The sequence below is a fragment of the Rhinoraja longicauda genome, chromosome 7 (assembly GCF_053455715.1).
Source record: "Rhinoraja longicauda isolate Sanriku21f chromosome 7, sRhiLon1.1, whole genome shotgun sequence".
Lineage (NCBI taxonomy): Eukaryota > Metazoa > Chordata > Chondrichthyes > Rajiformes > Arhynchobatidae > Rhinoraja > Rhinoraja longicauda.
This window is the reverse complement of record NC_135959.1, coordinates 72,791,464-72,813,700: the sequence shown is the minus strand read 5'-3', so window position 1 is coordinate 72,813,700 and position 22,237 is coordinate 72,791,464. Positions and strand designations below refer to the sequence as shown.

At 45.7% G+C, this 22,237-nt stretch overlaps 1 protein-coding gene across 1 annotated transcript in view; it reads right to left on the bottom strand.

The window, feature by feature from the left end:
* The window catches only part of cog6 (component of oligomeric golgi complex 6), a 70,469-nt gene that overhangs the window by 9,069 nt on the left and 39,163 nt on the right, over nt 1–22,237 (bottom strand). Inside the window, exons 9-15 of the mRNA XM_078403225.1 lie at nt 19,602–19,730; nt 18,570–18,661; nt 16,473–16,537; nt 10,367–10,458; nt 9,574–9,691; nt 7,220–7,351; nt 2,582–2,749 (exon numbers count right to left, since the gene is read on the bottom strand). Coding sequence (XP_078259351.1) covers nt 2,582–2,749; nt 7,220–7,351; nt 9,574–9,691; nt 10,367–10,458; nt 16,473–16,537; nt 18,570–18,661; nt 19,602–19,730 — 796 coding nt within the window. The remainder of the gene's footprint in view (nt 1–2,581; nt 2,750–7,219; nt 7,352–9,573; nt 9,692–10,366; nt 10,459–16,472; nt 16,538–18,569; nt 18,662–19,601; nt 19,731–22,237) is intronic.

Below are 22,237 nucleotides of genomic sequence, written 5' to 3'. Positions count from 1 at the left end.
ATTATTGGCATGTGTACAGAGGTGCAGTGAAAAGCTTTTTTGTTGCGTGCTATCCAGTCACCGTTAAGACTATACATGATTACAATCGAGCCGTCCACAAGTGTACAGATACAGGATAAAGGACATAATGTTAAGTGCAAGATGAAGTCCAGTAAAGTCCGATTAAAGCTAGTCCGAGGGGCTCCAATGAGGTAGATGGGAGGTCAGGACCGCTCTCTAGTTGGTGAGAGGACGGTCCGGTTGCCTGATAACACCTGTCCCTGAATCTGGAGGTGTGCGTTTTCACACTTCTGTGCCTCTTGCCTGATGGGAGAGGTTGCTGATATTGGAATCGTCACCTTTTCTAACCGATCATGTAAACCGGAGCAGTATAAACATATCCCAAATAAGGATATCCCACAGCAAGGAAAGGCACACAGTGCTGGATTAACTCTGCGGGTCAGGCAGCATCTTTTCACAACATGGGTAGGTGATGTTTCGGGCTGGGATCCTTCTTCAGACTGAACCATGCAGCTTTTGCAAGCAGGCCTCTCCAGTGATGCACCACGTGGAGTTGCAATGGACTCCGTTTGTAACGTTGCTGATTGCACTGACAGCATCTCGTGGTTTAGTACAGAAAGCCCAGCCAGCGGAGCACCTATCGGCGGTTCCCAGATTCCCACAACCTGCACACCAGAGTCCACTGACTCCCTTGTCTTTATCCCGGCCATGGTTTGGTCCCATTTACTTCAATCGAGTGGTTGTGTAACGGACCGCAGGTAGACCCTAGACCCAAATGCAGCGCACGGAACCAAGGAAGTAGTTTTAGAATGAGCTTTAGTTCTACCTGCTCGTGGTCGGGGACAGAAGACCGAGGCTTTCACCAGGGCTACGACGAAGCACGAAGGTCGGGAGCAGGCAGGGTCGGCAACGGGAAATCAGTCCAAGAGAGAATGCTGGAGAGTCTTGCATGACGGCTAAGAACAATCTGGCAAAGAGTGTGTGTGCAGGAAGGGTTTATATGCTGGCTTGATTGGTGATCTGGAGCAGGTGAGTGGACAGGTGAGGGGAGTTGGCTTAACGTGGTGGGCGTGGCTGGCAGGTGAGTGAACAGGACAGACTGTGACAGGTTGACTTTCACTGAAGATTGGTGAAGTAAAGGCGAGGGAGTCAAGAGGCCTCTGGTGTGAAGGTTGTGGAAACCTGGGAACTGCTGGCACATGCTCCTCTGGATGGGCTTTCTGTACAAACCACGAGATGCAATAGCACTAATGTTACAAGCGTTGTAACCCTGCGCGGTGCATCGGCACAGAGGCCTGCTTGCATAACCTGAACGGTTTTGTCTGAAGAAGGGTCCCGATCTGAAACGTCACCCATCCACGTTCTCCAGAGATGCTGCCTGGTCCGCTGAGTTACTCCAGCACTCTGTGTCTTTCCTTGATACGCCAGCAAAACAAAGCTTTTCACTGTATATCGGTACATGTGACAATAATAAACCTAAGCCTAATCTTTTGTAAAATAGATATATTGTGAAGTAGACAGCAGGAAACGATAATGGGGAAAGGGGAACATTCTATACACTTTAAGGTCGTCCGGCATTTCGTTTATAAAACGATTCACAGAATAAGATCAAAACAGCAAATGCTTGAGATGTAAATCACGGCAATCAATACTCACTAAGGGAAAAGCAAAAGCTGATAGAAACATAGAAACATAGAAAATAGGTGCAGGAGTAGGCCATTCGGCCCTTCGAGCCTGCACTGCCATTCAATATGATCATGGCTGATCATCCAGCTCAGTAACCTGTACCTGCCTTCTCTCCATACCCCCTGATCCCTTTAGCCACAAGGGCCACATCTAACTCCCTCTTAAATATAGCCAATGAACTGGCCTCAACTACCTTCTGTGGCACAGAATTCCACAGACTCACCACTCTCTGTGTGAAGAAATGTTTTCTCATCTTGGTCCAAAAAGACTTCCCCCTTATCCTTAAGCTGTGACCCCTGGTTCTGGATTTCCCCAACATCGGGAACAATCTTCCTGCATCTAGCCTCTCCAACCCCTTAAGAATTTTATACGTTTCTATAAGATCCCCCCTCAGTCTTCTAAATTCCAGCGAGTACAAGCTTAGTCTATCCAGTCTTTCTTCATATGAAAGTCCTGCCATCCCAGGGATCAATCTGGTGAACCTTCTCTGTACTCCCTCTAAGGCTATAATGTCTTTCCTCAGATTAGGAGACCAAAGTTCAAAGTTTTGGATGTGTCTTTCTGCAGAGCTGGTTCATTATATTACATGATTATTATAAAAATATAATCTAAATATCACATGTAATTAAATATCATTTGATGTAAACATAATGTAAGCAATATAATGTAATATATCTAAATATAATCTAAATTGAATATAAACTAAGAGAACATAATTCAACAATATAGCATAATTAATATAACATAATGCAATATAGCATAATTAATATAACATAATATAATATAATTTAATGTAATATAATATACATAATAATATAAATATAATATAAACATAATATACCATGTAATTTGTGACCACTATAAAGCAGCCATGGTTTGTGAGTATTGTGGGTACCTGAAACTGCAGCATCTCCAGACGTTTATCAGTAAACTCAAAGAGAGCTAAAGTTGTCTTCATCAAGTGCAGAGAGTTCACCATGTAGGTGGCCATGTCTGCTGTGTCAAGGTTGCTGGCAGATACAGTGCACAACTGCAGCAGTGGGTCCATGATGCACGACAGTACCTGGTAGTGGAGAGTAAAGTATTTCACCATGGATCGAATCGACAGCCAGAGTCTTTGTTTCGCAGTCTGAGCAATACCTACAGCATCCCCAGTCTTCAATGTGCTCAAAGTCCGTTTGACATCGCCCCCATGCAATGGAACATTCGCCTTAGCCTAAGCATAGAGATACAGCGTGGAAACAGGCCCCTCACCTTAGTCCAGAACAAGGGGCCACAGTTTAAGAATAAGGGGTACGCCATTTAGAACTGAGATGAGGAAAAACTTTTTCAGTCAGAGAGTTGTGAATCTGTGGAATTCTCTGCCTCAGAAGGCAGTGGAGGCCAATTCTCTGAATGCATTCAAGAGAGAGCTAGATAGAGCTCTTAAGGATAGCGGAGTCAGGGGGTATGGGGAGAAGGCAGGAACGGGGTACTGATTGAGAATGATCAGCCATGATCACATTGAATGGCGGTGCTGGCTCGAAGGGCCGAATGGCCTCCTCCTGCACCTATTGTCTATTGTCTAAGCTTAGAGATACAGCATGGAAACAGGCCCTTCGCCTTAGCCTAAGCTTAGAGATACAGCGTGGAAACAGGCCCTTCGGCCCACCGAGTCACGCTGACCATCAATCACCCGTTCACACTAGTTCTATGCTATCCTACTTTCCCATCCACTCCCTGTACACTAAGGGCAATTTACAAAAGTCAATTAAACTACAAACCCACACGTCTTTGGGGTGTGGGAGGAAACCCTGGCACCTGGAGAAAACCCACGCGGTCACAGGGTCACACGCAATCTCCACACAGACAGCACCCAAGGTCAAGATCTCCATTTCTAGCATTGAGAGGCAGCAGCTCAAGTCGCTCTGCCACTGTACCATCCTGCTTTAGAAACATTGTGAAGAGTTTGTTTTATAAATTCAACCAATTCACATAACAGACTGTTAAAATATCAGAATAGTTGTGAGATGTTCCAAGAGGAGTGTCTTTGCCTTCCATGGAAGCAAGTGAGAATCATTACCATTCAGCTTGGTACCTTCGGACAACTACGTTAAGCCAGCAAGCAGATCGCACATGAAATCACCCCATGAAACTATTGGTGTCCGTAAGAAATCCTGCATACTTGCGAATTATTACGGCTAGTGTCCTTGAGATGGTTTACGAGAATGATCCCAGGAATGAGTGGGTTAACACATGATTAGCGTTTGTCGGAGCTGGGCCCTCTACTCGCTGGAGCTTAGAAAGATGAGGAGGGACCTCATTGTAACTTACCGAATAGTGAAAGGTCTGGATAAAGTGAATGTGGAGAGGATGCTTCCACTAGTGGGAGAGTCTAGGACCAGACGCCATAGCCACAGGAATTTCTTTCGTCAGAGGGTGGTGAATCTGTGGAATTCATGGCCACAGAAGGCCGTGGAGGCCAAGTCAATGGATATTTTTAAGGCAGAGATTGATAGATTCTTGATTAGGAAGGGTGTCAGGGGTTATGCGGTGAAGGCAGTGGAAAAGGGTTGCGAGGGAAAGATAGATCAGCCATGATTGAATGCCGGAATAGGCTTGATGGGCTGAATACAATACAATACAATACAATACAATATATCTTTATTGTCATTGTACAGGGGTACAACGAGATTGGGAATGCGCCTCCCATACGATGCAATAATTTAATTAATTTAAACAGCAACAACCCAACGGAACAAATTGTAACAGTTTTAAGACAGAATAAAGTGCAAGTAGATCTGTGCCGGATCACTGTGCGATGTGACCATCCGGCTCAGCAGGACCGGTTCATAGCAGCTATGGCCCTGGGGATGAAGCTGTTCCTGAGTCTGGAGGTGCGGGCGTAGAAGGCCTTGTATCGTCTGCCCGATGGAAGGAGTTCGAACAGACTGTTGCAGGGGTGTGAAGAGTCTTTGTGGATGCTGGTGGCTTTTGTGAGGCATCGTGTGTTGTAGATGCCCTCCAAGGCTGGTAGCTGTGTTCCGATGGTCCTCTGAGCTCTATGGACTACCCGCTGAAGAGCTTTCCTTTCTGCCTCCGTGCAGCTGAGATACCACACAGGGATGCCATGTGTTAGGATGCTCTCTGGCCTAATTCTGCACCTACAACCTATGAACATGATGGTGACCAACATCTGTTTTGTTCGGGTGCTCTCTGACGTACCATCACAAATATTCAGGATAGACTGCACATACCAATAATTTGTTGAAAGTTAAAAAAGTTAAAAGTTAAAAACTAGATGTTACAATTTTTCAATTATTTTAGTGAATAATTGTATATTATTTTAATAATGTTCAATTTTTGACATGTTGATTTTAAACCTTTATCCAGGGGGCACAATGATGGAAAAAGAATGTAGCTTTTTAATTGATATGCATGTCGGCAGTTTTTATATCTATAAAATATAATACTGATGGAAAAGATGAAGTAGAATTTTAAAATGTCTGCGTGTTGAAAGGAATTTAATTTACTTTAATGCTTCCTTTTGCAATTTTGATTTCAATTCCCCTGTGCAAAATTAATTGTATGTCTCAGAGGAGAGCACACAAAATCTTGAAGTTTTAAACAATTTGGAACTGACAAATAGAAGCAGTGAACCAGAACAAAAAATTAACACAAACACAATCTAGGTTTACAGATTAAAATGAAATACCGAGATGTAATGTCAACTACATCATCAATCATGCAGTGGACCAAAGGTTTAAAGCATGAGAATGGTAAAGCTTTTGATCTAATCGAGTCATAGAGCTGTACAGCATAGAAACAGGCGCTTTGGCCCATCTTGTCCAAGTTGGCATACTAGGCTAGTCCAGGGTTTAGCGGACACATATCCCTCTAAACCCTTCCTATCTGATCTAAACCAACCTGATCTCCCGGTGGCTGAGCACTTCAACTCCCCCTCCCACTCCCAGTCTGACCTTTCTGTCATGGGCCTCCTCCAGTGAGGCCCACCGGAAATTGGAGGAACAGCACCTCATATTTCGCCTGGGCAGCTTGCAGCCCAGTGGCATGAACATTGACTTCTCCAACTTTAGATAGTTCCTCTGTCCCTCTCTTCCCCTCCCCCTTCCCAGTTCTCCCACTGTCTTCCTGTCTCCACCTATATACTTCCTTTGTCCCGCCCCCCGACATCAGTCTGAAGAAGGGTCTCGACCCGAAACGTCACCCATTCCTTCTCTCCTGAGATGCTGCCTGTCCTGCTGAGTTACTCCAGCATTTTGTGAATAAATACCTTCGATTTGTACCAGCATCTGCAGTTATTTTCTTACACTACCTATCCTAATGTCTTTTAAAAGTCGTAATTGTATCCGCTTCTATAGTCTCCTCGGGCAGCTCATTCCAGACACAGACTACCTTCTGAGTGGAAAAGGAGCCCATGAGGTCCCTCTTAAACCTCTTCCCTCTCACCATTTTCAGGGGCATTTTGGGTAGATGCCCACTCAAACTGGTTTAACCATGATACCAACACGAATTGATGTCCCGGTTGAGAACGTATCCACAAACTCTGCCGAGAACAGACTTTAAAAAGCTCCATGAAAATTCAACCAAAATCAAATCACAAACAATATACAGTGAAAACAGAAGATAGTTGGGCTTCCTTGAACAGGCAACTGAACTGCCCTCTCACCAGCTAGATATGTGACCTTTTATCTACCTGATTGGAGACCCTCAAGCTATCTTAGACAATAGACAATAGGTGCAGGAGGAGGCCATTCGGCCCTTCGAGCCAGCACCGCCATTCAATGTGATCATGGCTGATCATTCTCAATCAGTACCCCGTTCCTGCCTTCTCCCCATACCCCCAGACTCCGCTATCCTTAAGAGCTCTATCCAGCTCTCTCTTGAATGCTCTCTCTCTCTTAGTGGGACTTTGTGTCGGAAGGAACTACAGGTGCTGGTTTAAACCGAAGATAGACACAAAAAGCTGGAGTAACTCAGCAGGACAGGCAGCATCTCTGGAGAGAAGGAATGGGTGACGTTTCGGGTTGAGACTCTTCTCCAGACTCAAAAGGTCACCCATTCCTTCTCTCCAGAGATGCTGCCTGTCCCGCTGAGTTACTCCAACCTTTTGTGTCGATTTAATGGGACTTTATCTTGTATGATACGTTATATCCTTTATCCTGTATCTGCACACTGTGGACGGCTTGATTGTAAGTATGTATAGTCTTTTCGCTGACCGGGTAGCTCACAACAAAAAGCTTTTCACTGTACCTCAGTACACGTGACAATAATAAACTCAACTAACAAAATAAATGAAACTAAATGAACCATTACCATGAAATCCCTACTTTAGAGACAAAAATCCCCCAATAAAGCAATTTTGTCACCATGAAACTCTTCAGGGTGTTCAAACTAATGAAAGAGCTTTGATATTTTTCAAACCAAGGTCTTGGCATTCAGCCAAGCAGGAAAACAGACCACAAATATGATTGCCATATGACCAAGAGCCAACGGCCAAAGGAATTAAACTTCAGAGTAAGTTTCAGCTTACCTGGACAAAATCTGCTTGCCTTGCATCCATGGGCATGACAGATGAATCATGAGAGGAAAGCACTTCGCGCAGGAGGGACAGGGTGTGGGTCAGGGCCGAGGTCGGTCCCAGGTCCTGAGGAGGCAGTTCAACCTGCGGGATTAAAACCCAACCATTAGTTCCTACCTACATCGTCATCAATGACCCACACCTTTTCTCCCCACTTCTACTCCGACTGGATCTGAATCTGGGATGTTCCAACGTAGACATTTTGGACTGGGGGTCAGGGGGGAATACCCAGAAGCAAAGTAACTAAAGAATGGAACTGAAAAAGCACTACAAACCCCGCTATGTCACTGAGAGTCGGTGTCTAGGACTGTGTAGACTTATTAGCATTCAATACAATATTTGCATTAGCACCACCCACCGACAATATACAGTGTTATGTACAGAACATGAAATATATGCTATAATATAGAACAAGGGACACTGCCCGGTCCATCACAGGTACTGACCTCCCCACCATCAAAGGCCCAACATAGGTACTGACCTCCCCACCATCGAAGGCCCATCGCAGGTACCGACCTCCCCACCATCGAAGGCCCATCACAGGTACTGACCTCCCCACCGTCGAAGGGATCTACAGGAGGCGCTGCCTCAAAAAGGCAGCCAGCATCATCAAAGACCCACACCACCCTGGCCACGCTCTCATCTCGCTGCTACCATCGGGAAGAAGGTACAGGAGCCTGAAAACCGTAACCTCCAGGTTCAAGAACAGCTTCTTCCCAGCAGCCATCAGGCTCTTGAACACTGCACAAAACTAACACAACCCTCACCCTAGCAACTATGATTTAGTATGGACTGTTTTGGTTGCACTACGGACTTCCGTTTTGGACTATTATGGTCTGGTTACCTAGTATTACTCATTATTAATTTATTGTAACTCTAACAGCAACCACGGTCATCCATGGATCGTGTCCTTTTGATTATCCATAAATTGTATTATTAATTAATATATATTTAGCAGTATGTTATTGTGCTAATGGACCTTTTAAGCGGCAGCACGTGATAATTTCATTGTTCATCCAGATTTATCTTGACATTCGTAGAACAATTTTTAAAAAACTTTTAGCATTTCAGAATCACATCTTTAATAATACAGAAGTGTGAAAACGCACACCTCCAGATTCAGGGACAGTTTCTTCCCAGCCGTTATCGGGCAACTGGACCACCCTGCTGAGGTTCTGAGCTACTATCTACCTCATTGGAGACCCTCGCACGACCTTTAATCGTACTTTACTGGACCTTATCTTGCACTAAAGGCGCGGCCGTGACCAGGGCGGCACGGTGGCGCAGCGGTAGAGTTGCTGCCTTACAGCGAATGCAGCGCCGGAGATTCAGGTTCGATCCTGACTACGGGCGCCGTCTGTACGGAGTTTGTGCGTTCTCCCCGTGACCTGCGTGGGTTTTCTCCGAGATCTTCGGTTTCCTCCCACACTCCAAAGACGTACAGGTATGTAGGTTAATTAACTGGGTAAATGTAAAAATTGGCCCTAGTGGGTGTAGGATAGTGTTAATGTGCGGGGATCGCTGGGCGGCGCGGACTCGGTGGGCCGAAGGGCCTGTTTCCGCGCTGTATTTCTAAATCTAAATCTAAATCTAAATGTTATTCCCTTTATCCTGTATCTGTACAATGTGGATGGCTTGATAGTAATCCTGTATGGCCTGACTGGACAGCACGCAACAAAAAGCTTTTCACTGTACCTCGGTACACGTGACAATAATCTAAACATGACTTTTGTACGATTCAGCTAATTAGTTGGAGCCAATGACTTGAATTCCAAACAACGGTACAGAACGTTAGCGTGTGTTGCCTCAAACTTGTGTGGCCCATTATTATTGGTGAGGTATGTTCAAGACCGTGGCATAAATACAGTGGACCGTGTTCATTTCAAAACTTAAAAAGTAGAAATGAAAACTAGGCATTGTCCAAAACACACTTCAGACCTCTCTGTGAGTCACGATTATGTGCACTGCACGTGCAGCTAAGATTGCTGCAGGGTTTTGTTAAAAGCACCACTTGCAGTTTCTTCTCTTTGACTGGATAGAAAACAAACAAATGCTTTTCACAGTACCTAGGTGCAAGTGACAATAATCAACTAAGCTAAACTACACTAAACTAGTCTTCCAGCAGTTCCATTTACAAAAATGTGGGTTTTGGCAACAGGAGTAAAAAGAATGGTTTAAAAAAAAAAAAACAGAAAATATTCCAAAACCGCATACCGTTAGTTATTTTCGTTCAACGTCACTTAATTTATACTGGATGAAGATCTACAAAGGTAGCAGCAAAGATTGATGTTAGGTCAACAAATCACCTTATCCATTAATTTACTGGCGTGAAGCCCCAGGCTGTTGAAGAACATTTTCTTGCTTAGAATATGCATTTCTTCGATCGTGGTCAGCAGGGTGGCAGCACAGTTTCCTACAATTCCACTGTGGGAAGGGGAAAGGAAAAGATTACGTGCACAGCAAGTGTAACCTGCCTCATTGTGGACTTTGGACATATTCTCTGCAACTGCAACGCTGTAACACTGTAACACTATACTCTACACTCTGGTATTTTCTCTTTGTTCTACCTGCTGTGCCTGCGCCTGGCTTGATTGTACATGTGTAGTATGATCTGATTTAATTGGATGGCACACAAACAAAAAGCTTATCACCGGTAGAAGACATTTGGGCAGGCACATGGATACGGACAGTTTTGAGGGGCATGAGCTAAACTCGGGCAAATGGTGCTAGCATAGACACAACAAGCTCCAGTAACTCAGCGGGTCAAGCAGCATCTCTGGAGAAAAGGAGCAGGTGAGGTTTCGGCTCAAGACCCTTCTTCAGACTGAGAGTCAGGGGAATGGGAAATGAGAGATATAAACGGTGACATAGAGAGATATAGAACCGTTTCCATGCTCAAATGTTCCAGGAGCAGAAGTAGGCCATTCGTCCCATTTAGTCTACTCCGCCATTCCATCATGGATGATCCATCTTTGCTTCTCAACCCCATTCGCCTGCTTTCTACCCCATAACCCCTGACAGCCTAACCAATAAAGCATCTGACTCTTGAGATATCAGTAAAACGATGGTGTATCAGTAACGGAATAACTTTTGCCTTACCTGATGGTGTGGTGATAAAACTTGAGAAGATTGGAGAGCTTGTATAACAATACTGCACCCGGCTCTGCCACTATAACCTGTTCAATGCGGACCTGAAACAACACCAACGCTCAACACCGTCAGTTCCCAGCACATCGGCTTTCTGTAACGTCAACCATTCAGTGGTACTTTATTGTCACATGTACCTAGGTACAGTGACAAATCTTTGTTCTTACATGTAATGCACAAGTATGCAAAGAATCTGGCACTGACAAAGTCACAAAATACTCATTAAAGACCCGATGGTCCATCTTTGTTTTTGGTGACCCCCCCACCCCCTGCTAGATCCATCCTTGTTCAAGTCAAGTCTATTTGTCACATACACACACACGATATGCAGTGAAATGAAAGTGGCAATGCCTGCGGATTGTGCAAAAAAAAAATTAGAGCATATAAATTAAAATGAATGGAGAAAAGAAAAAAAAATTTAGTCCCTGGAGTTATAATAGTTAACAGTCCTAATGGCCTGTGGGAAGAAACTAAGCCCTAGTGAGACCGCACCTGGAGTACTGTGTGCAGTTGTACTGGGCCCTAGTGAGACCGCACCTGGAGTACTGTGTGCACTTTTGGTTTCCAAATTTGAGGAAGGATATTCTTGCTATTGAGGGCGTGCAGTGTAGGTTTACTAGGTTAATTCCCGGAATGGCGGGACTGTCATATGTTGAAAGACTGGAGCGACTAGGCTTGTATACACTGGAATTTAGAAGGATGAGAGGAGATCTTATCGAAACGTATAAGATTATTAAGGGGTTGGACACGTTAGAGGCAGGAAACATATTCCCAATGTTGGGGGAGTCCAGATCAAGGGACCACAGTTTAAGAATAAGAGGTAGGCCATTTGGAACTGAGATGAGGAAAAACTTTTTCAGTCAGAGAGTTGTGAATCTGTGGAATTCTCTGCCTCAGAAGGCAGTGGAGGCCAATTCTCTGAATGCATTCAAGAGAGAGCTAGATAGAGCTCTTAAGGATAGAGGAGTCAGGGGGTATGAATGATCAGCCATGATCACATTGAATGGCGGTGCTGGCTCGAAGGGTCGAATGGCCTCCTCCTGCACCTGTTTGATGCTTTTATTGTTGGACTGTGTTTTTGGGGGTTTTTTGGGGTTGTGTAATTTGAATGCCTGTTTAGCGCTTTTATTGTTGGACTGTGTTTTTGGGGGTTTTTGGGGTTGGGTAATTTGGGTGCCTGTTTAGTGCTTTTATTGTTGGACTGTGTTTTTGGAGGTTTTTTGGGGGTGTAATTTTGATGCTTATTTAATGCTTTTGTTGTTGGACTGTGGGTGATTGAATTAACATTTTGTTCAAGATGGCCGCGCCGTTGTGTTTGGCTGCCTGCCACTGTATGTTTCTTTTTTTTCCTAGTCAGATGTGCAGCACTTTGGTCAATGTGGGTTGTTTTTAAATGTGCTATACAAATAAATTGACTTGACTTGACTTGACTATTGTCTATTGTCTAACTCCTACTCATCCTCTCCGTTTTCACAGCGTGACAGCGGAGGCGTTTGCCTGACCGTAGCAGCTAGAACAGTCTGTTGTTGGGGTGGTAGGGGTCCCCCATAATCTTGCTGGCTCTTGATCTGCACCTCCTGATGTATAGGTCCTGCAGGGGGGCGAGTGTACTCTCTGCAGGGCCTTCCTGTCCTGGGCAGAGCTGTTCCCAAACCAGACTGTGATGTTGCCGGACAGGATGCTCTCTCCAGCCCCAGAGTAGAAGCATTGAAGGATCCTCAGAGACACTCTGAATTTCCTCAGCTGTCTGAGGTGGTAAAGGCGCTGCCTTGCCTTACCCACCAGTGCGGCCCTCCTGCTGAGTCCATCCCTGTTCTCTGTCCCCCCCCCCCACGTCCCCTCTTTGCTGCAACACTAACCAACTCTAATCAGTTCAGTTCAGTTCTTATCACGTGTACCAAGGTACAGTGAAAAGGTGTACTGATGGTTGTGAACTCATTTCCAAACATGGCACATTTTTCATCTTTGCTCCATAAACACAAAGATTCAAAATTAAAATAAATGGGAGGACTGAGAGGGGGTTACTGAATGTGTCCATCTTTTGTGCCTCAGTGTAACATAATGATTTAATAGACAAATATTAAATCAACACACTACCACAAAATGTAAGTAAAATCACAAAAATCAAGTCGACCTTGCTTTCCCTCTCTCTCTCAATTTCCTCCTCCTTCCCAGTTCACCGACCAGACTTACGGTCTCCGACTACATTTTATCTGTTTGCTTTGTTGTTATCTTCTCCCAACTATCAATGATTTATTCTACATTTTCATTGATCTCCAGTGCCTTTGTCCTGTCTTCACACCTCACACATCCTTCTCTAAACACCTTATCTATGTACCGCCCACTCCCCTGACATCAGTCTGAAGGGTCTCACCAGAAACATCACCCATTCCTTCTCCCCACAGATGCTGCCTTGCCCCACTGAGTTACTCCAGCTTTTTGTGTCTAACCACAAACTGTAAGATGCCCAAACAGCACTCCACAAGATTTTGCAGATGGGACAAGTTCAGATGGGACGACATCCTAGTTAGCATGGACAAGTTGGGCTGAATGGCCCGTTTCCATACTAGGTCTTTGTAAATATGTAAGATGCAAGGGCAAACAGTGGCACAGCTGGTAGAGCCGCTGCCTCGCAGCACCAGAGACCTGGGTTCGATCCTGACCTCGGGTGCTGTTAGTATGCAGTTGTAGTAAACATCCTGCATCTGTACACTGTGGATGGTTCGATTGTAATCATGCATTGTCTTTCTGCTGACTGGATAGCAGGCAACAAAAGCTTTTCACTGTACCTCGGTACACGGGACAATAAACAAAACTAAACTCTGACATTCTCTGTGACTTCCATGGCGATCCTCTTGCTTTTTGAAATATAAAAATGTCTAAAAATGTGAAAATATGACGTATAGTCAGAAAAGAAGCACTGCTTTTAATATCTCTAGTCTCCCTCTCCCCTGACACAGTCTCGACCCGAAACGTCACCCATTCCTTCTCTCCAGAGATGCAGCTTGTCATTTTTTTTTTCATTTAGAGATACAGCGCGGAAACAGGCCCTTCGGCCCACCGAGTCCGTGCCGCCCAGCGATCCCCGCACACTAACACTATCCTACACACACTAGAGACAATTTTTACATTTACCCAGTCAATTAACCTACAAACCCGTACGTCTGTCCTGCTGAGTAACTCCAGCATTTTGTGTCTAACTTTGGTGTAAACCAGCGTCGGCAGTTCCTTCCTACACACTGCCTTGAACAAATATCCTAATCATAAAGAAAGCTAAACTAACCAGCTGGGCAGTTAGCAAGAGCAAACCAAAACTATTAAACAATCACATTAGAAATGTGGAACAAAATTGAATGCAACTATTTTTAGCTCTGCCAACCACTGACAATTCACAAAGGGATTCCCGGAGAAACAGCAAGTAGTTAGGAAGGCGGTGTTTTTGTTGGCCTTGATTGCAACTGAGCCAAAGTAATTCAATTCTGCTGCAATTCAATAGAATTTTCCCCTCTCACCTTAAACCTATGCCCGCTGGTTCTTGATCCACGTAAAAGACCGTACATTCACCCCACAATTTTATATGCCTCGATAAGATCACCCTTCATCCTCGTGCGCACCAAGGAATAAAGTCCCAGCCTGCCAAACCTCTCCTTACAGCTCAGGCCCTCGAGTCCTGGCAACATCCTCGTAAATCCCTGCACTTATGTTCATTGAAGCATATCTCTGGGGGGCAGGGCATTCTGCAGATTTATAATCCACTGACACATAGACTAATTCTCCTCAGCTCATTCCTAACTAGCTGACAAATTAGCCTGAAATACCGCCAAAACATCATGACCACCTGCCTAATATGCTGTTGGTCCTCCGTGTGCAGCCCCATACGCAGCAGGGTGCGATGCACTGTGTATTGTGACACATTCCTCCCGTGACCACCATTAACATTTTCTGTGACTTGTGCCACAGTCGACCTTCTGTCGGTTCGGACCAGACGGGATAGCCTTCGTTGCCCTCGCGCATCGATGAGCCTTGGGCGCCCAACACCCTGTCACCGGTTTGTGGTTTGTCCCTCCTCGGACCACTGTCGGTAGGTACTCACCACTGCTGACCGGGAGCACCACACAAGCCTTGCCGTTTCAGAGATGCTCTGACCCAGTCGTCTGGCCAGAACAATTTGGCCCTTGTCAAAGTCGCTCAGGTCTTTACTCCTGCCCATTTCTCCTGCATCCAACACATCAACTTCAAGAACTGACTGTTCACTTGCTGTATAATATATCCCACCCCTTGACAGGTGCCATTGTAACAAGATAATCAATGTTATTCACTTTACCTGTCAGTGGTCATAATGATTTGGCTAATCGGTGTATGCCCAGGTTCCTTGCTAGTCAGTCATATGTTATGGAAATTGGCCCTTCAGCCCAACTCATCCACGCTAACCAAGATGCTCCATCTACACTAGTCTTATTTGCCTGCCCATATCCCTATAAACCTTTGCTATCCATGTACTTATCCAAATGTCTTTTAAATGTTGTTATAGTACCTGCCTCAACTACCTCCTCTGCCAACTAGTTGCATTTACACAACACCCTCTGAGTGAAAAGGTTGCCCCTCAGTTTCCTATTAAATCTAATTTCTTTAGTTTAGAGATACCGCACGAAAACAGGCCCTTCGGCCCACCGAGTCCACGCCGACCAGCGATCCCCGCACATTAACACAATCCTACACACACTAGGGACAATTTACAATTATACCAAGCCAATTAACCTACAAATCTGGATGTCTTTAGAGTTTGGGAGGAATCCAAAGATCTAGGAGAAAACCCACACAAGTCACGGGGAGAATGTACAAACTCCGCACCCGTAGTCGGGATCGAACTCGAGTCTCTAGCGCTGTAAGGCAGCAACTCTACCGTTACGCCACCATGCTGCCCTTGGCACCTTAAACATACGTCCTCTTGTTTTGATTCCTCTGCCTTCTGGAAAAGACTATCTATTCCACTCATGATTTTGTACACGTCTATAAGATCACCCCTCAGCCTCCTGCGCTCCAAGGAATAAGGTCCTAGCCTGCCCAACCTCTCCCTCTAGCTCAGGCCCTGGAGTTCTGGCATTATCCTCCTAAATCTTCTCTGCACTCACGTTTATTGAAGCATAACTTTGTCCACGCTGACAGAATAACAAATGGAAAATAAATTAAATGTTTCCTATCCAATTGCTATGGTCGTCGCGTAGGTGCACAATGTGCACACACTGGATACACACTGGATGCACACTGGATACACACTGTATACTGGATACACACTGGATAGACACTGGTTGCTGGACGTTTGGTCTCCGTCTCTGTCCCAAACACCATCATGATACCAACACCTACCGTGATACCGTGATCATACCAACACGTGTAGTGATACCGTGACCATACCAACAAATGTGGAGACGCCGTGACCATACCAACACATGTGGATATACCATGACCACACCAACACGTGTGGATATACCATGACCATACCAACACATGTGGAGACACCGTGACCATACCAACACATGTGGATACACCATGACCATACCAACACATGTGGAGACACCGTGACCATACCAACACGTATGGATACACCATGACCGTCCCACTCGTGTGGATACACCATGACCGTACCAACACGTGTGGATACACCATGACCGTCCCAACACGTGTGGATACACCATGACCGTACCAACACGTGTGGATACACCATGACCGTACCAACACGTGTGGATACACCATGACCGTACCAACATACGTGGAAACACGATGACCATACCAACATGCGTGGAAACACCGTGAAGACCAACATTGGTGAAAACACCATGAAATCCAACATGTGTGGAGACACCATGACCATATCAACATGTGTGGAAACACCATGAAGATACTAACACGTGTTTCAACCATAAACGAAGCAGGATCTGTTTCTAATCTGTGTGGATAAACTGAAAGACACCACAAAGCCAATACCTGACTAAGTGTTATGTCTGCGGGTGCAGTTCTACTTAATGCCAGATCAAACTCTTCCACCTCGGGCCGTTACCTTTAAAGGTCTGCACACTCCTTCAGTGACGTGTCCCACGATTTGCTGGATATTCTCTTCCACACCTGTAATCATAACATTGTGCTTTACATAAAAGTACAGCTTTACAAAGCTGTTGCAATACTTTCACAACAATGCCCTTTTTAGTTTCGTTTATGGATGCAGCGTGGAAACAGGCCCTTCGGCCCACCAGGTCCAGGTCGACTACCTATCGCCCGTTCACACTAGTTCTATGTTATCCCACATTCTCATCCATTCCCGACACACTACGGACAATTTACAGAGGGCCAATTTGTGATTTTTTATAACGTCTTTGGGAAGTGCAGTTAACTTTGCAATTGGAAGAGTAATTGGACCGTGAGCATGCTGAAGTGAATGGTTAAATAGTTTAAATGGCTTCCTTTAGTTGTAGCTCTGGTTAAAACTAACAGTATTACTTAAAATGACCACGTTAGTAATGTCACAGAGTGTCTTGCAGGGAGATTAACGTTTTCGTAAATATTATAAAAATACATTTCGGAGCAAAACTTTGTAGATAGCTACAGCAGAATTATATAAAAAGCTGTAAGAAAAAACTGTTCCAGTCTGATGAAGGGCCCCGACACGAAACGTCACCTATTCCGTTTCTCCAGAGATGCTGCCTGACCCTCTAAGTTACTCCAGCACTGTGTGTCTATATTATATTATATAGAAAGCTGTCCCGAGCTTTTATCACTTTCAAAAGTGGATTTGCCAATGCTTCCGTACTAAAGAAAAGTACACTGGAGGCCTGAACAGGTTTAAATCCAGCTACCATTGGTGTAATTCTCGCGTTCCAAACATATCTTTGCATTCTCTCATCAATTAATGGAACAGCCAGCCTGAGATCTGCCCTTATCAAGGTTAATCTTCCACACCCAAGTGGCCCAGGGTACAGTAAACCATCGCAATAACGGACCTGTATAACAGATTTTGGTTATAGGGGACCCAGGCTCCCGATGCACAGGCCCCCCACTTCTGCCAGGTTATAGGGGACCCAGGCTCCCGATGCACAGGCCCCCCACTTCTGCCAGGTTATAGGGGACCCAGGCTCCCGATGCACAGGCCCCCCACTTCTGCCAGGTTATAGGGGACCCAGGCTCCCGATGCACAGGCCCCCCACTTCTGCCAGGTTATAGGGGACCCAGGCTCCCGATGCACAGGCCCCCCACTTCCGCCAGGTTACCCGTTGAGCTGGCGCCACATGGCGGGAGCTGCCTTTTGTGGGAGTGGAGAGAGAGAGAGAGCAGCATGACGGTGTCGTAAGTACCGGGTACGTCCCTGGCGCATCGCTTGTGAGGCTCTGCCGCTCCCCGGCCTGTGAATACCCGCTTGTTTAATCCCCCCCCCACACTCCGATACCACGTTTCTTCCCTCCTGGCCTTGGGCTAAACTTTACCCTTCCTCACTCGGTTATAGTGGACAATGGGCAACAACGGACACCACCCCCCACGCTCCCTCACCATGGTCTATTACAGCAAGGGTTGATTCAGAGTTATAAGCCTGAATATAGAGCAGTGTAAGAAAATAACTGCAGATGCTGGTACAAATCGAAGGTATTTATTCACAAAATGCTGGAGTAACTCAGCAGGTCAGGCAGCATCTCAGGAGAGAAGGGATTCAGAGCAGAGTGACTCGAACTTTACGGCCATGCTTGTTGTAATGGAGATTTCTATTCACACTTGGAGAGACTACGTATAGACTGCCACCTGGTGTACTGGGTTTGACTCTGTTCTAGCATGAAAAGGGAGCAGGAATTGTAGCATGTATTTGTAATTCTGCGTAATTGTAGCCTTACGAAATAATCTTCTCAAGCCAATCAGCCTACAAACCCGCAAGTCTTTGGAGTGTGGGAGGAGACCGGATCACCTGGAGAAAACCCACGCAGTCTCAGGGAGAACATACAAGCTGCACACAGACAGAACACGAGGCCAGGATGGAACCCGGGCCTCTGGAGCTGTAAGGTAGCAGCTGTGCCACTGCGCCGCCAGAAATTGTAACGTGGTAGAGACTCCAATTGTATGAAGTTGCTGCAAAGCCCCAAGGGGGGACTGTTGACTGCAATGTGTGAACAATTACCTTGCAAAGTCACCAGCCTCAGCAGACCCTCAAGATGTTCTTTCTCAGAAGCAGCTGCCTGGTGCAACCACGCCAACATGTCTCCGACATATCTGTAAGCACCAGGTTCAGCAGAGTTAGGATTAACAAACACAAAGAAATATGTTCAACACAATTGACAATACAAGTGGCAGTAAAATTTCATAAGTGATAGGAGCAGAATTAGACCATTTGGCCCATCAAGTCTACGCCGCCATTCAATCATAGCTAATCTATCTCTCCCTCCTAACCCCATTCTCCTCCCCATAAACCCTGACACCCGCACTACAATACAATACAATACAATATATCTTTATTGTCATTGTACCCAGGGGTACAACGAGATTGGGAATGCGCCTCCCATACAATGCAATAATTTAATTAATTTAGACAACAGCAACCCAACGAAACAATTGTAACAGTTTTAGACAGGGTAAAGTGCAAGTTGATCTATGCGTTGTAACCAATAATCTGTCAATCTCCACCTTAAAAATGTCCATTGACGGCCTCCACAGCCGTCTGTGACAATGAATTCCAGATTCACCACCCTCAAACTAAAGAAATTCCTCCTTACAGTTTGAATTGTTTTCTCTGGAATGTCGGAAGGTGAGGGGAGACAGGAGCAAAATATGTAAAATTATGAGAGATCTAGGTAGAGTAGAACATTTCCCCCGGTTGGAAATGCCAAAGACTAGAGTACATAACTTTAAGGTGAGACGGGCAAAGTTTAAAGGAAATGTACGGGGCAACACAGAGAATGGTGGGTGCCTGGAACTCGCTGCCAGGAGTGGTGGAGGAGGCAGATACGATAGTGGTGTCTACGAAACTTTTAGAAAGGCACATGGATATGCAGGGAACGGTGAGATACGGATCACTTGATAGTGGATGAGAATAGTTTCGCTGGGCTTCATATTCCGCATGGACATTGTGGGCCAATAGACAATAGACAATAGGTGCAGGAGGAGGCCATTCGGCCCTTCGAGAAAGGGCCTGTCCCTGTGCTGGGTTCCGTACCGTAACGGGTCGTGGGAGTGCATTTCGATGGGCCGAGGGGTCCCGCCATGCCCACCTCTGGTGAGAGCGTCGATGAAGCCCCGCACCACTGCGCTTCTCCTCGCCGTGCCAAACTCATCCAGTATGTAGCTGCAGCAATAAACACACGCAGAATGACAAACGGCAATGGAAAAATGGAAAAGGCAGAACTATGAAGCTGCATTCCAATCATTTAACATTATATGAGTAAGAAAATAACTGCAGATGCTGGTACAAATCGAAGGTATTTATTTCACAAAATGCTGGAGTAACTCAGCAGGTCAGGCAGCATCTCAGGAGAGAAGGAATGGGTGACGTTTCGGGTCGAGACCCTTCTTCAGACTGATTAAATGAGTAGTTATTTCACAAAGGTAGACACAAAATGCTGGAGTAACTCAGCGGGTCAGGCAGCGTCTCAGGAGAGAAGGAATGGGTGACGTTTCGGGTCGAGAAGGGTCTCCACCCAAAACGTCGCCCATTTCTTCTCTCCTGAGATGCTGCCTGACCCGCTGAGTTACTCCAGCATTTTGTGTCTACGTTCGATTTGAACCAGCATCTGCAGTTATTTTGCTACACAGTTATTTAACAAAGATCAGCATCCTGAATTATCCCATTTGCAGAGTTACTTTGTCATATCATATATTTTTCAAAATGTTAGTGTCTGGAACAATTGTCTTTTCACTTTCCCACTGTAAACGCAACTTGTTTACCTGTGAGACCCTCTCTCAAGGCTCCCCCTCGGTCATTTCTGTTGCTCTTCTGCTCTCCCACCATGTTCTGACCCAGACATTACCACGGCCACGTGTGTTTATTTATGTTCTGCACGGATGATGCCTAACCCGCTGAGTTACTCCAGCAGTTTGTGCCTTTTTCTGTGAGCCGGCATCTGCAGTTCCTTGTGTCTCTATTTTACTGCTTCACTGCTAAATCTCCTCAAGATAAGCCGACTTTGAAGAAGTTCTCCTCCTCTCTCTGATGGGAGTTCTTAGTTTAGAGATGCAGTACGGAAACAGGCCTTTCAGCCCACCGAGTCTGCGGTGCCCGGTGATACCGGAGCACCCCGAGAAAGCCCGTGCGGTGACCGGGAGAAGGTTCAAACTCCGTACAGACAGACAGCAGGATCGAACCTAGGTCTGTGGCGCTGTGAGGCAGCAGCTCGACCGCTGAGCCCCGTGCTGCCCCTCTGCGAGGCCCTCGCTCACAGCTCCCCCTCTTGAGGTTCCTGCTGCTGTCCTACTCCATGACCGTGTTCTGACCCTGAATCGCTACTACAGCCACGTGCGTTTCCTCAACACTTGCCTGTGCCTCCTTCAAGCCCTGTGTGGCTTCCATCCCAGTCCTAGGCCTCCCAGTTCAGGCCCACCCATGATCTACGACACATCCTCTCTCTCCACCACAAAAAGAGTCTGCGGAAGGAGAATCCCCTCCATTCCATTTCCCCCACAGATACTGCCTGACCTGCCGGGTTTATTGCCATAGAGGGGAGTACCGAGAAGGTTCACCAGATTGATTCCTGGGATGGCAGGACTTTCATATGAAGAAAGACTGGATAGACTCGGCTTGTACTCGCTGGAATTTAGAAGATTGAGGGGGGATCTTATAGAAACTTACAAAATTCTTAAGGGGTTGGACAGGCTAGATGCAGGAAGATTGTTCCCGATGTTGGGGAAGTCCAGAACAAGGGGTCACAGTTTAAGGATAAGGGGGAAGTCTTTTAGGACCGAGATGAGAATATTTTGTTTTCACACAGAGTGGTGAATCTGTGGAATTCTCTGCCACAGAAGGTAGTTGAGGCCAGTTCATTGGCTATATTTAAGAGGGAGTTAGATGTGGCCCTTGTGGCTAAAGGGATCAGGGGGTATGGAGAGAAGGCAGGTACGGGATACTGAGTTGGATGATCAGACATGATCATATTGAATGGCGGTGCAGGCTCGAAGGGCCGAATGGCCTACTCCTGCACCTACTTTCTATGTTTCTATGTTTCTATTCTCCCAACGGCTACTCTTCACATCTTTTATTCCACAAGTACCGCTATGAACTTGGTCACTCATGGTCACATGGATCCGCTCAGCTGAAGTCAAAGGTGAAACCCCAACTATTCCTTTTCTCCAGAGATGCTGCCTGACCTGCCAAGTTACTCTAGCATTTTGCGTGGAGTTTCAAACATTCACAATCAATGCTCACTGCGTAAACGTTGGGACTAGCCTAGGTTTTGGGACCGGCGGTGGGGTGACGATGCTCGCTAACAATTTGAAGCAAGCTGCCCTTAAACTCCAGTAACTCCCACGGCATGGAAGTCCTCTTCCCACTGTAACTTCCCACTAGTTAGTAAGATCCCTGGGGTCGGGCAAACTAGATCAGCACTTAACCACCTTGAGGGATTCTGACAGAGAGCACATTTAAGAAAAACCATTACTGATATTTAAAATATCGTATAAATATACACATCATGTTCTAACAACAGTTTGAACATCCATGAATCATTTTGAAATCCATAGTACTTTGAAATATATTTGAATTATGTCACATTCATAAAGGTTAGGATAGATACCATTGAGTTGCAAAGAGCGCAGAGAAGATTTACAAGGATGTTACCAGGACTGAGGGCCTGAACTACA